Source organism: Rhinopithecus roxellana, chromosome 3 (assembly GCF_007565055.1).
Source record: "Rhinopithecus roxellana isolate Shanxi Qingling chromosome 3, ASM756505v1, whole genome shotgun sequence".
NCBI classification, from domain to species: domain Eukaryota; kingdom Metazoa; phylum Chordata; class Mammalia; order Primates; family Cercopithecidae; genus Rhinopithecus; species Rhinopithecus roxellana.
This window is the reverse complement of record NC_044551.1, coordinates 58,943,682-58,959,291: the sequence shown is the minus strand read 5'-3', so window position 1 is coordinate 58,959,291 and position 15,610 is coordinate 58,943,682. Positions and strand designations below refer to the sequence as shown.

At 40.3% G+C, this 15,610-nt stretch overlaps 1 protein-coding gene across 3 annotated transcripts in view; it reads left to right on the top strand.

The window, feature by feature from the left end:
- The window catches only part of SGTB (small glutamine rich tetratricopeptide repeat containing beta), a 57,539-nt gene that overhangs the window by 10,283 nt on the left and 31,646 nt on the right, over positions 1-15,610 (top strand). For all 3 annotated transcript variants that reach the window (XM_030927477.1, XM_030927478.1, XM_010367710.2), the window contains 3 exons: positions 446-549; positions 5,553-5,622; positions 10,074-10,173. In XM_030927477.1, the coding sequence (XP_030783337.1) occupies positions 446-549; positions 5,553-5,622; positions 10,074-10,173 (274 nt within the window). The remainder of the gene's footprint in view (positions 1-445; positions 550-5,552; positions 5,623-10,073; positions 10,174-15,610) is intronic.

Here is a 15,610-nt window from a genome sequence, read left to right as displayed (position 1 = left end):
GGCAATGTGGCAAGACCCCGCCTCTGCAAAAAAATTTAAACAGTTAGCATGTGGCTCATGCCTATAGTCTCAATTACTAAGGGAGCTGAGGCGGGGGGATCCCTTGAGCCCAGGAAGTCAAGGTAACAGTGAGCTATAATTGTGCCACTGCATTCCAGCCTGGCCACAAAGCGAAACCTTGCCTCTCAAAAAAATTAGGAAGAAAGAAAGAAAGGAAGGGAAGGGGAGGGGAGAGTGGGAAGGGGAGGAAGGAAGAAGGAAAATCAGTGTGTTTTCCTTCGATAGCTAGTCTATAAACAGAAATTTCTTTGCAGCTGAACCAATGTTTTCCTTATGTTCTGTGATCAAAATACTGAATTTCCATACATTGCAGTTCTATCAGAAAAAAAAAGCTTGTTTTTTTTTTAATTGCTAATTGTTTTTTACTATTAAAATTTATTTTAAGTTGCAATTCAGTGCTTGGAGACAGTTTTTAAGATCAGCCCAGAAGATACACACCTAGCAGTTTCACAGCCTTTGACGGAAATGTTTACCAATTCCTTCTGTAAGGTATGTTATCATTATTTTTCTCATTATTAACTGATATAAATATGACTACAATTTTATGTTAATAGGTTGTTAATAGTTGAGGGGCCAGGTATATTAACTTCATCCTGTATATAAGGTAAATAGTCTGTCTATATGGATATAATTGGGTGTCTAAAATGTAACTCATTTAATGTGCTTTAGATTTTCATATTGATAACTATTTTCATCTTCTCACCTTTTATATTTAATTATATGTATTAGTCGACTTTTAAGTTCTTTACAGTATCTGAGTATTTTTTTTTTCTTGAATGTCATTTCAATGAATCTATTTTTTGATTTCCAGCATCTGAATTGATGTTTCCCTAAAACGTGGAATACAGCTTTAAAAAGTTTTAATGTCTAGGAAGCAGCCCTGTGGAAACAGATTCATCTGGAATTGAATCATCGTTTCTGAAGCAGAAGTCATCAAATTTGCCCATTGATGGGGCTCTTTAAAACAGGGAAAGGTTAAGGGTCACTGGGCAAAACTAAGACTGAAATCCAAGTTTGCTGATCCCTGTTCCTGGGGACTATTTATACATGGTCTTAGGTTTCTGGCCTTTTCAGGAAACAGACCATAAGACTGAAAAATGCTAAGGTTAGTGAGTTTAGGGCTCCCACGTGTGGGTTGAACTCCCCCTTGTTTCTTTGTTTTGTTTTTTTCTGAGGCAGGTCTCTCTCCGTCACCCAGCCTGGAGTCTAGTGGTGTGATCATGGCTCATTGCAGCCTCAACCACCTGGGCTCAAGCAGTCCTCAATTCTCCCACCTTAGACTCACAAGCAGCTCGGACTACAAGCACACACCACTACACCCAGTTAATTTTTGTTTGTTTGTTTTTGTTTTTTAGTAGCGACAAGGTCTTGCTTTGTTTGTTTCGTTGCCTGGGCTGGTCCTGAACTCCTGAGCTCAAGCCATTATCCTGCCTTGGCCTCCAAAAAGTGCTCAGATTATAGCCGTGAGCCACCACACCTGGCCCCACGTGTTTCTTTATGACATTTTGTTGCCTCATGGGCTCCTTTTGTTTTTCTAACTCCATACTTGAGCTTTAGTATATAATGAAGAATTCTGGAGTGAAGCTGAAACATATCTTGCACACTTCAGTCTGGAGTGGACATTATACCATACTTGACTGGATCCTCTAGGCTCTGTTTCTAGAACTTCTTGAGAAGAGGTTGTTAGAATTGCAATGAAGATGGCAACTTGGCAGTAAATCATTCCCTTTTATTACACTTGGGAGAAAAAAAATGCACTTATACATTAATTCATCAAACAGATGAATTCTTATTGTGTGACAAGATATAAGGAGATAGTAACGTTTATCTCTGTTCCTCATCAGGGAACTCCCTTTTTCTTCCCTTTGGTGATGGTGGGCTGTGGTTCTTTCATTGACTGGGCCTGTGGCCCCCTCAGGGAACCCTGTTTCAGTGGCTAGATATGGTTATGGATATGAGGCCTGTGCTTGAGACAGTTTTAGATTTGCTCACTCTTTAGCTACTGTCACCATTGACTTAATACTGAAGATATTAGAACTTCTTTTTTTTTTTTTTTTTTTCTTCTCAGGAAGCTCTAATTGACTTTTACCCTCTGTTTGAATAAAGCTTTTTCTTTATTTTGCTGTATCTCCCTGATTGCATTTAATTATAAGAAGTTTGTTGGTCACTATTGTTAAAATACAGTTTACTGAAACTGGCTGCCGAAAATATCTGCAGTTGTGTTATATGTGGTATCATATTTCTTTTTTTTTTCTTTTTTTTGAGATGGAGTCTTGCTCTGTCGCCCAGGCTGGAGTGCAGTGACGCAATCTCAGCTCACTGCAACCTCTGCCTCCCAGGTTCAAGCGATTCTCCTGCCCCAGCCTCCTGAGTAGCTGGGACTCCAGGCATGCGCCACCATGCCTGGCTAATTTTTTTTTTGAGACGGAGACTTGCCCTGTTGCCCAGGCTAGAATGCAGTGGCACGATCTCAGCTGACTGCAACCCCCGCCTGCCGGGTTCAAGTGATTCTCCTGCCTCAGTCTCCCGAGTAGCTGGGATTACAGGCACCTGCCACCGTGCCCGGCCCTGGCTAATTTTTGTATTTTTAGTAGAGACGGAGTTTCACCATCTTGGCCAGGCTGTTGTCGAACTCCTGACCCCATGATCTGCCTGCCTCGGCCTCCCAAAGTGCTGGGATTACAGACATGAGCCACCACGCCTGGTCTCATAATTCTTTAGTAGTCTTATTTTACAGCTATGGCTTCATTCTATATATGTTTGTTGACAGAGTATGGCAGAGAAAGTGTAAAATTCACTTGAAATAGCATCAAGATTGTTGTAATTAAAGAAATTATTTGTCTCACCAAGTGTACTTGATTGTTATATTGGTCATTTTATCTTTAGGATACTGCTTTTCTATTTTTTCCCCCAATTTTGTTTATATACCAAGTGGATTCATTCCCTTTATTTAAAGTAGCTAGCTCTTGCCCTCCCATGGTGAACTGCTCAAATTTATGCAATGAATATGACAATTAGTTTTCAAACTATAAAACAGTGGCAATTTTGGCAAATAATTTAGAAGGATTGGGAAGACAGAAGAGATTATAATCTATTTTTTAATATGCTATTTTTCTGACCCCCAAATCACTTTTTCCTGTGTATAAAGTGCCTAGGCTTATTGGAAAATTTAAAATACAAGGGACGCTAAAGCCAAAGTACTTGGCGTACTGTAGGATGGTAATGTGTCTTTGAATTATGTTTAGATCCTGAGTAACTACAGTCAGTTTTAAGTAGTGACCTCTACTTAGGAAGGTTCTCATTTTGTTTCTATATTTTTATTCAAGTATTTTATGCTTAGGAAAACTGATTAGTAGTTAATGATTTTTTAAAAAATAAGGACAAGACCCATATATTTGTCAGTGATTTTTTTACTTGTGAATATTTATGTCTAATTTGCAAAATATATTTCTGATGTTAGAGCTATCAATTTTGTGGAAACTCTAATCAAGACAAAGGTAATGATGAATATAGACTACAATACATAGGGCTGGGCATGGTGGCTCATGCCTATAATCCCAACACTTTGGGAGGCCAACATGGGAGAATTGCTTAAGCTAGGAGTTTGAGACCAGCCTGAGCAACAGAGGGAGACCCTATCTCTATAAAAAATTTAAAAATTACTCAAGTGTAGTGGCACACACCTGTAGTCCTAGCTACTCTGGAGGCCGCGGTGGGAGGATCACTTGAGCCCTGGAGGTTGAGGTTGCAGTTAGCCATGGTCACACCACCATACTCCAGCCTGGGTGACAGAGTGAGACCCTGTTGCAAAAACAAACAAACAACAACAACAACAACTGTATGTATGTATGTATATTACATAGGTCAATGGCTACAAATTATGCTTCTTTAAAAAAATGATAGACTGATTTATGAACTTCAGAGTCAAGTTTAAAAGCAATACAATTTTAAAAAGATCTTTCAAAAATGAAAAAACATACTGTGTTCCCCATGCCACTCAAGATTTTTCTAAATCTTAACATTTGGTTTTCATAAACACCTGTAGTTTGAACCTTATTAATGGAAAATTGGTGTTGGAATGATAGTAGGTACTAAAGGCAGGGATTTTATAGTGTTTTCTTTTCTTTTCTTTTCTTTTTTTTGAGAAGGAGTCTTGCTCTGTTGCCCAGGCTGGAGTGCAGTGGTGCCATCTCGGCTCACTGCAAACTCCACCTCCTGGGTTCACACCATTCTCCTGCCTCAGCCTTCTGAGTAGCTGGGACTACAGGTGCCTGCCACCTCGCCTGGCTAATTTTTGTGTGTCACTGCGCCTGGCAGTGTTTTCTTATCTTGTAGTAAAATTAATATATGTTCATTGTTTTTAAAAAGTTGGGGCCAGGTGTGGTGGCTCATGCCTGTAATCCCAGCACTTTGGGAGGCTGAGGTAGGTGGATCACGAGGTCAAGAGATCTAGACCATCCTTGCCAACGTGATGAAACCCTGTCTTTACTAAAAACACAAAAATTAGCAGGGCATGGTGACATGCACCTGTAGTCCCAGCTACTTGGGTGGCAGAGGCAGGAGAATTGCTTGGACCTGGGAGGTAGAAGTTGCAGTGAGCCGAGATCATGCCACTGCACTCCAGCCTGGCAACAGAGCAAGACTCCATCTCAAAAAGAAAAGAAAAAAATATTGGACAATATGGAAAGATGGAAGTTAAAATTTTAATTCTGATACACATCTTTCCAGGCTGTTTTTAATGTGTGTGTGAACATATTTATATAATATATTATAAATGATTTTTTGTAGACTGATTTTGACTTTGTAGGGTATATCTTAGATAGGATATTAGACATTTTGTTCCAAAATTTTCACCAATATAAACAATCCCTTGATCATATTTCTATTCCTGTTCTTTACATACTAATGCCATTGTTTTGTTTATGAAGTAGGATTGCCAGGTATGGGAAATGCACATTTTTTAAAAGTTTGATTCACAAATTCTTCATATTCTTTTTCTTTTTTTTTTTTGAGACGGATCTGGCTCTGTTGCCCAGGCTGGAGTACAGTGCCATGATCTCAGCTCACTGCAACCTCTGCCTCCTGGGCTCAAGCCATCCTCCTACCTTAGCCTCCCAAGTAGCTGGGACTACAGGCACATGCCACCACACCTGGTTAATTTTTGTGTTTTCTGTAGAGATGAGGTTTCACCATATTGCCCAGGCTGGTCTCGAACTCCTGAGCTCCAGCTGTCCGTCCACCTTGACCTCCCAAAGTGCTGGGATTAAGGCATGAGCCACCGGGCCCAGTCACACATATTCATATTTCTAATAAAAAATATATGAGAGGACTTTTCCCCTATTTTTTGTTAATACTATTATTTAGGAATTTGATTTCATGATGTGGAGTTACAGATGATTTAAAATGTGGGTAATTTATTATTATTTTATAGTACGCTAGGATGATTCTTTATGTAGCTAAAGGGAAGTACATTGATTTTTATTTAATTTCAGAATGACGTTCTGCCCCTTTCAAACTCAGTGCCTGAAGATGTGGGAAAAGCTGACCAATTAAAAGATGAAGGTGAATATTTCATACAAAAATGACTTAGTAAAGCTTTCTGAACCTGTGGAGGAAATTACTGTCAATTGATATAGTTCTGATTTACACCACCAAGACTAGATTGTCATGAGTGCACATGGCATTTACAAAACAGAAGTGAATGTGATGGGTGAGAAGCCTGGAAGTACAGAATGGCTTGTGGACAGTACAGTTATAGCTTGCTTCAAGAGAAGCAGATCTGTTGTGAGTAGAAGTTGCAGAACAAATAACTTAAGGGCGAATTGCTTCTGACTGTTTTTGCTACTTTTACTGTAAGATCTCAAATTCTTTATACTTAAAAAGAGGAAAATAGTTTTCAGCATTATTTTAACTTTCATATGTTTAGTGTTTTTGAGTTCTTTGAAATTTGTTAAGGTAGGCACACGGTACTTATTTATTAGCTAGCACTTTTGATTACTACATGATTAAATTTTATACTAGTTGGCTATTGAAGCATTCTTGGTTTTGATAAATAAGTCACTGTTGAGGATTTGTGTTCAATTTTTCCATTATGTCAACTATGTTAAGCTATAGACGAGAGTCGGGTCAGGCCTGCAAGATTTGTATTACAAAGCTGTAGGGTACAGTCCTTATCTTTAGCAGTGAGTGACAGCCAATAAATTCTCTGTTCTATATATAGACAGGGAGTTATTAGGGAATATGCTATGTTCAGAAACATTTTCTAGCCTTTTCTTTATTTCATAGCTTGAAGAAGGCAGTTGAGTTAAAAAAATATATATCATGGCCGGACATGGTGGCTCACAGTAATCCCAGCACTTTGGGAGGCTGAGGCAGGTGGATCATGAGGTCAGGAGATCAAGACCATCTGGCCAACACGGTGAAACCCCATCTCTATTAAAAATACAAAAATTAGCTGGGCGTGGTGGTGCGTGCCTGTAATCCCAGCTACTTGGGGAGGATGAGGCGGGAGAATTGCTTGAACCCAGCGGGAGGAGGTTGTAGTGAGCCGAGATCATGCCACTGCACTCCAGCCTGGCAACAGAGAGACTCTGTCTCAAAAAAAAAAAAAAAAAAAAGTATATATATATTTATATATATATACACACACATACACATACAATCACCTGGTATCTAAAAAGGTGGATATGAAACAATTATACTGTTCCTATTCCTTGGGCATGGTCATTTCTCTAGGTCTGTAAATATATACCTGTATCACTATGGTTTTGGTTTTTGTTTTTTTTTTTGAGACGGAGTCTCTCTCTGCTGCCTAGGCTGGAGTGCAGTGGCAGGATCTCGGCTCACTGCACCCTCTGCCTCCTGGGTTCATGCAATTCTCCTGCCTCAGCCTCCTGAGTAGCTGGTATTACAGGCATGTGCCACCACCCCTGGTGAATTTTTTTGTATTTTTAGTAGAGATGGTGTTTCATTATGTTGGCCAGGCTGGTCTTGAACTCCTGACCTGAGGTGATCCACCCGCCTTGGCCTCCCAAAGTGCTGGGATTACAGGCTTGAGCCACCATGCCTGGCCTATATCACTGTTTTTAATGGCTGTGTAGTGTTACATGACACTGTTTGAGCATGTCTTACTTACCTAGACAGATAATTTTGTAATCCTAAATAACACTGTCTTTGATATTTTTGTCAGTATTTCTTTTTGCTACTTAGTTTTTTTTTTTTTTTTTTTTTTTTTGAGATGGATTCGTGCTCTGTTGCTCAGGCTGGAGTGCAGTGGCGCGATCTTGGCTTTCTGCAACCTCTGCCTCCCAGGTTCCAGTGATTCTCCTACCTCAGCCTCCCGAGTAGCTGGGACTACAGGCATGTGGCACCATGCCTGGCTAATTTTTGTATTTTTAGTAAAGATGGGGTTTCACTATGTTGGCCAGGCTGGTCTCAAACTCCTGACCTCAGGTGATCCACTCACCTTGGCCTCCCAAAGTGCCGGGATTACAGATGTGAGCCACTGCGCCCAACCCTGAATTTTTATATGTTAAATATTTTATATGTTAAATAGTTATATGTTAAATATTTTATATGTTAAATGTGTTAAGCCTTTTGTCATTAACTTATAGTATACATGTGCATAATATTTCTGGTATGTATATATACATTATGGTATCTACACCTTTGAGGTGACACAGGAAAAGACATACAATACAGCTTTAAATGTAATCATAAAATGCCATCAAGACAAACAGCCCAACAGCAACATCAAAGTCTCAATAACCCAGAAAATTAAAACGTTTGACATGGAAATCAAACTTTGCTAATGTAAACTTTTTGTTTCTTCATAAAAAATGATGTTATCCTCTCAGTTTCCTTAGAGGCTTTCTATTGATTTCTGTTTTGGGGAAGATCCAAATTAATTTTTTTAACTCTAAAAGATACTTGTTGCGATATAATTCATATATCATACAGTTTATTTCTTTAAAGGGTACAATGCATTAGTTTCTAGTATATTCTCGGAGTTGTGCAGCCATTACCATAATCAATTATAGAAATTTTTTTTTTTTTCTTGAGACAGGGTCTCCTCTTTCGACCAGGGTGGATGGAGTGCAGTGGTATGACCATAGACCACTGCAGCCTCAGTCTCGTGGGCTCAAGCAATCCTCCCACTTAAGCCTCCCGAGTAGCTGGGACTACAGGCACACACCACCACCCTGGCTAGTTTTTTTTTTTTTTGTAGAGATGGGGTTTCACCATGTTGCCCAGGCTAGTTTCTAATTCCTGGGCTCAAGCCATACGCCCGCCTTGCCCTCCCAAAGTGCTGCGATTACAAGGATGAGCCATCATACCCGGCCTACAGAACATTTTTATAACCCCCCAAACAAAAACCATGTGCTCGTTAGCAGTCACCCTTTATATTCATTTTTGACTCCTAGTTTACTGTAACTTGAGTATTCTGTTTGTTTTCCTTGCAAATGTATGCCCCACTCTTCCTGTGAAGCAGCTAATGATCTATTAAGAACAAGGCTAATGTGAGAGTTTCTGGTTTAAGAAAACTGGAAAGAATCACAGATGCCTTTGAGATGTAAATCCTTCCTCCTAATCTCCATTGTTTGTAATATTTTCTTTTTCTTTCTTTTTTTTTTTTTTGAGACGGAGTTTCACTCTGTCGCCCAGGCTGGAGTGCGGTGGCCCGATCTCAGCTCACTGCAAACTCCGCCCCCGGGTTTACGCCATTCTCCTGCCTCCGCCTCCCGAGTAGCTGGGACTACAGGTGCCCACCACCGCACCCGGCTAGTTTTTTTGTATTTTTTAGTAGAGACAGGGTTTCACCGTGTTAGCCAGGATGGTCTCTATCTCCTGACCTCGTGATCCACCCGTCTTGGCCTCCCAAAGTGCTGGGATTACAGGCTTGAGCCACCGCGCCCGGCCTCTTTTTCTTTTTTTTTAAGACAAGGTTTCACTCTGTCACCTAGATTGGAATGCAGTGGCACAATCACGGCTCACTGCAGCTTCAGCCTCCTAAGTTCATGTGATATTCCTGCCTCAGCCTCCAAGAAGCTGGGACTACAGGCGTGCACCACGGCGCCTGGCTAATTTTTTTAATCATTCTTTTTGTTAAGATGGGGGGGCTGGGGTCCCACTATATTGCCCAGGCTGGTCTCGAACTCCTGGCCTCAAGTTATCCTCCCACCTTCACTTCCCAAAGTGTTGGGATTACAGGCATGAACCACCACGCCCAGACATATTTTGAACATTGATTCTTTTAAGTGCAGTGGACACTACTTTTTCATTTAATGGTATACAAAAAATAGCCATGGGAAATCTCTTATTTTGCTGACCAGTTATTAACTTAGCTAAATTACTGCCAGATGTATCTGTAGATGCCCTTCCTGAAAATCAGTACTTTGCAGGCTAGCCATGGTATCTGAAATTCTCTTTCTAGAAATTAATCTCCTCAAATCCCCTTTTAAAAATAATCTAACTCTGGAGGGGATAGCACATAAAAATATTATCGGCCACTATCATGATAGCATGATTAGTTTTATCAGCTTATCCTCAGCAGGGTTCTGAGAACTTGATTATCAGCAGATGTGTGTTTTAACAGGGAAAGAGTGGAAGACCAGGTCCAGATTGAGATGGTGATTAGGGAGGGTGTTGCATCTGGAACGGGCTGGGGCAGCTCTAAAAGGGAGGAGAGAGATGAAGATAAGGAAGGTGAGAAGAGATTCACTTTTGCCGTGAGATAGTCATAATTGTTGCATTTACTCTTTTAAGTCTGGATTTTTAAGGTATATAAACATTAATTTTTTAAAAGACTTTGCATTGTTAAAATGATTCAAACACAATGAAAGCTAAATAATATCAACTCTGTAGTACAATATAAAACTTACCTCCAGTGTGAATGAAAAATCATGAGGCGGACTTTCATATAATTATAGTTTCCATGATTAAAATATATCTGTCAGAGTTTATGTTTTTAATGTATATTATACTTACTGTACGTACTGGTTACTTTATTTTAGGCAATAACCACATGAAAGAAGAAAATTATGCTGCTGCAGTGGATTGTTACACACAGGCAATAGAACTGGATTCCAATAATGCGGTTTACTATTGCAACAGGTAAACTAGCACTATTGTGGCAGGTTTACAATTCTTAAACATTTAGATTAATAGCTCTGAAGGACAATGCAAATCTTATTTATTTAGAAAATTTTGGAAGTTCAGCAAAATATAAAGAAGGAAGAAAAATTAAACTTATAAACTTACCATTCAGAGGCAACCACTGTTATTAATCTGTTAGCGTATTTTGTCTTACATAAATTTATTCATTTTTATTTTTATTTTTATTTTTTTTGGGATGTGGTCTCACTCTGTCACCCAGGCTGGAGTGCAGTGGCATGATCTCGGCTCACTGCAACCTCTGCCTCCTGAGTTCAAGTGATTCTCCCACCTCAGTCTCTGTTGGGACACCAGGTGGACAGGCGCACACCACCATGCCTGGCTAATTTTTTTTTTTTTTTTTTTTTTTTTTTTTTTTTTGGTAGAGATGGGGTTTCACTGTTCATGTTGGCCAGGCTGGTCCTGAACTCCTGACTTCAAGTGATCCACCTGCCTTAGCCTCCCAAAGTGCTGGAATTACAGGCATGAGCCACTACACTCAGCCAGTTTATTCATTTTTAGATTCACCTTTGTTCACTGGGCTTATCAAAAATATGTCCTTATTTTATTGCAATCTTTCTTTTTTTTTTTTTTTTTTTTTTTTTTTGAGGCGGAGTCTCTCTCTGTCGCCCGGACTGGAGTGCTGTGGCCGGATCTCAGCTCACTGCAAGCTCCGCCTCTCGGGTTTACGCCATTCTCCTGCCTCAGCCTCCCGAGTAGCTGGGACTACAGGAGCCCGCTACCTCGCCCGGCTAGTTTTAGTTTTTGTATTTTTAGTAGAGACGGGGTTTCACTGTGTTAGCCAGGATGGTCTCGATCTCCTGACCTTGTGATCCGCCCGTCTCGGCCTCCCAAAGTGCTGGGATTACAGGCTTGAGCCACCGCGCCCGGCCTATTGCAATCTTTCATAAGCATTATTTAAATGGTTACAAATTAGTCTCTATTACTACTGCTTATTCTTTTTTATATTTCCAGCACCTATCGTTGTGGCTAGCAAAGAAGTACTCAGCAAGGGTTATTTCTGAATAAGGAGATAGACATACCTTAGTTTACTTACCTAGTGACCTACTGGTGGACATTGGAGTTGCTTCCATTTTTTTTCAATATTAACATATAAAGCTGCAATGAACATCTGTTGTTTCTAAAATATTTTTCATGTTTTAGATTTTCTGGACTTTGGATTTATCCCTGGAAATGCACTTAGTAGGTCTAGAAGTGTAAATTATTTTTAAAATTGTTGATGCAAATTACAAAATTGTCCCACCTTCTTTGAAAATATTTTGAAAATTCTCTCCCTAGGAATGTATCTGTTTTGGCTATGCCCTTGATCAGCACTAAGTATGCAAATGATTAATTATTGCTAATTTAATCTTGTTTTCATATTAATTGTTCTAATTTATATTTAAGTACTGGTGAGGTTGGATCTTTTTCAAATGTTGGCCATTTTTGTTTGTTTTTTCCTAAATTTTCTATTTATACCTTCTATAGACTGAATGTTTCTATCCCCTCAAAATTCATATGCTAATGTGAATTTTAAGCCTATTCTCCAATGTGATGGTATTTGGAGGTGGGACCTTTGGAAGGTGATTTAGATCATGAAGGGGGGATTAGTACCTTTATGAAAGAGACTCTGGAGAGCTCCCCTGTCCCTCTTGCCATGTGAGAACACAGCAGGAGGAGTACCCATACCAGTTCTTAGCTTGTTTGACCCCAGACTTCTTTCTTCCTCTTTCTTGGCTCTGTCCTTTTCAACACTGGTCTGACCCCTGTAGGCTGCATTTCCCAGGCTCCTTTACCATCTGGCTTTTGTATGGGTTCAGCCATGGAGGTACTGGGGAGGAGATTGGAGGGCAGAAAGAAGAGAGAAGTCTAGGTATTTCTTTCTGCTTTTTTGTTTTATTTTGTTTTTTTAACATCATGGTATATATTCAGCAGGGGCTACTTCTCATCCTTGTCTTCCTACTTCTACCTGAGACACATACTGCGCTCCTGGTCTTTGCCAGGTGACCTTTGGTATTGGACTTTGTACTTCGTCCTTCAGTCTTAGGGATGGTAATGGCTTCCTGTTGCGAATTTGTGGATTGCTGTACAACCCTGTTTGGCCTCTCAGCTCTTCTACCACTTTATGTAATAAATTCCCTGAATTAAATTACTGTTTTAAATATTGAAGTTCCAGTAGAACTTTCTACAGTGATTGAAATGTTCTGTATCTGTACTGTCCAGCTCAGTTGCCACTAGCCACAGTGGCTGTTGAGCACTTGAAATGTGGCTAGAGAGCAATTGAAGAACTAAATTTTTGATGTTTAAATCAATTTAAAATTAATTTAGGCCGGGCACGGTGGCCTATGCCTGTAGTTCCAGCACTTTGGGAGGCTGAGGCAGGCAGATCACAAGGTCAGGAGATCGAGACCATCCTGGCTAACACGGTGAAACCCCGTCTTTACTAAAAGAAAATACGAAAAAATTAGCCAGGCGTAGTGGCGGGCGCTTGTAGTCCCAAGCTGCTTGGGAGGCTGAGGCAGGAGAATGGCGTGAACCCAGGAGGCGGAGCTTGCAGTGAGCCAAGATCACACCACTGCACTCTAGCCTGGGTGACAGAGCAAGACTCTGTCTCAAAGAAAAAAAAAAAACAACAACAAACAGAAATTAAATAGCCACATATGGCTTACGGCTACTATATCAGACAGCAGAGCCCTATATTAAAGCTATAGAACAAAAATCCGTGTGTCTTATTTGCTTTTTAATGTTTTTCATATGTAAAAGTTTTAACAATTTATATAGTCCAATTTTCCTTTTCCTTTGAATCTTATTCCAGTGCTTTTAGACTTGAAGCTCTCCCCATTTACAGACTTGACAAATAACTTCTATTTTCTTATTTTTCGTTTCATTTAAATTTTATCATCTCAAGTCTGTTTTGGTTACTGGCATTACTATTTTAACCCATTTGAAACTTGTTATGACGGCCTTATCACCTTTTATTTTATAGTAGGTTCTTAGGTTTGAAAGAGATCTTTAAGTTAACTCAGTCCAATGTTTCATAAACTCATTATTATCATATTTAGGGTAGTCACACCTTTCTGAGATAGCACTCTCTTCCCCTACGTTTTCTTTTTTTTTTTTTTTTTTTTGAGACGGAGTCTCGCTCTGTCGCCCAAGCTGGAGTGCAGTGGCCGGATCTCAGCTCACTGCAAGCTCCACCTCCCGGGTTCACGCCATTCTCCTGCCTCAGCCTCCCGAGTAGCTGGGACTACAGGCGCCCGCCACCTCGCCCGGCTAGTTTTTTGTATTTGTTAGTAGAGACGGGGTTTCACCGTGTTAGCCAGGATGGTCTCCATCTCCTGACCTTGTGATCCGCCCGCCTCGGCCTCCCAAAGTGCTAGGATTACAGGCTTGAGCCACCGCGCCCGGCCCCCTACGTTTTCTTTTGTGGTTATATCTGTTAGAAAGGTCTTCCTTATATTGACGCTGAATTTGTTTTCCTGTAGCTCCTGTAGCTTCTGTCAGTTGGTTTTACTTAAGGTTAGTTCCAGAATAATTACGTTTTTTTTTTTTTTTTTTTTTTTTTGAGATGGAGTCTTGCTCTGTCGCCCAGGCTAGAGTGCAGTGGCAGGATCTTGGCTCACTGCAACCTCCGCCTCCCAGGTTCAAGTGATTCTCTGGTCTCAGCTTCCCGGGTAGCTGGGACTACAGACATGGGCCACCAGGCCCGGCTAATTTTTGTATTTTTAGTAGAGGCAGGGTTTCACCATGTTGGGCAGACTGGTGTTGAACTCCTGACCTCAAGTGATCTACCTGCCTCAGCCTCCCGAAGTGCTCGGATTACAAGTCTGAGCAACCACGCCTAGCCATAATTCTTCTTTTCCTTTTCTTTTCTTTTCTTTTCTTTTTTTTTTTGTGAGACAGAATCTCACTCTGTTGACCAGGCTGGAGTGCCGTGGCGCGATCTTGGCTCACTGTAAGCTCCTCCTCCCGGGTTCACACCATTCTCCTGTCTCAGCCTCCCGAATTACTGGGACTACAGGCGCCCACCACCATGCCCAGCTATTTTTTTTTTTGTATTTTTTTGGTAGAGATGAGGTTTTACCGTGTTAGCCAGGATGGTCTCGATCTCCTGACCTCGTGATCCGCCCGCCTCGGCCTCCCGAAGTGCTGGGATTTCAGGCGTGAGCCACCGCCCCCCACCGCCAATTCTTCTTTTTCATGACAGTACCTTACATTTTAAAATTTGCTACCGTGTTCACTTTTGTTTTCTCCACATTCAATGTTTGAAGTTTCTTCTGTTATACTTCAGGTAGTACAGCTTTTAAGTCCTGTACCTTCTCTTGAAACTTGTTCCAGTTTACCTGTGTCTGTTAGATATAGTTCCCAGAAGATAACACAGTATACCTGGCATTAGCCTAACTAGACCAACAATCTTGTAAGGCTCTAATTTAACCCATTTTCTAGATAACATGGCTGTATATCAGCTTATTCTAGCATTATGTGTTAAGTTCATATTTTGCTTTTGGTATATTACGGCCGTCTTTTTTCATAGATTCTCTCTATTGTATAACTCAATCGTATATATATTTGACAGGTTTTTGCCAAATACCTGCTATGCACTAATACTGCCACTGGAGAAACAATTGGTTGCTTATACTTAAATGCAGGCTCTTACGTTTTGCCCCTATCAAATTCTATCTTGTTATAAGCTCCTATTTATTTATCTTTTAAAGCTTTTTTGATAAATAATCTGTAAAGTAATTAATGAATTTGCTCTTACTTCTGTTTTCATGTCATCCACAAACTTGAGAAGAGTACCATATCTTGAGAGTACCATGTCAATAACAAGTTGACTGGGTGCAGTGGCTCATGCCTATAATACCAGCACTTTGGAAGGCCGAGGCGGGACGGATCACTTGAGGTCTGGAGTTCCTGGCCAATGTGGTGAAATCCTGTCTCTACTAAAAAGTAAACAAAAACCAAACAAACAAGTCAACTAGTGGAACTATAATAAAGAAGTGGTTAAGAGCAGGAATTCTGAACCCAGACTCTTTAAAAAATATATATATATTTTAGTAGCTTTGGGGGTACATGTGGGTTTTGGTTACACGGTTGAATTGTATAGTGGTGAAGTCTGAGATTTTAGTGAAACCATCACCTGAGTAGTGTACATTGTACCCAACATGTAGTTTTTTTTATATCTCATCTCCCTCCTATCCTCCCACTTCTGAGTCTCCAGAGTACATTATACCTCTCTGTATGCCTTTGTGTACCAATAGCTTAGCTCCTACTTATAAGTGAGAACACACAGCATTTGGTTTTCCATTCCTGAGTTACTTCACTTACAGTTATGATCTCCAGCTCCATCCAAGTTGCTGCAACAGACATCATCTTGTTCTTTTTCTGTGGCTGAGTA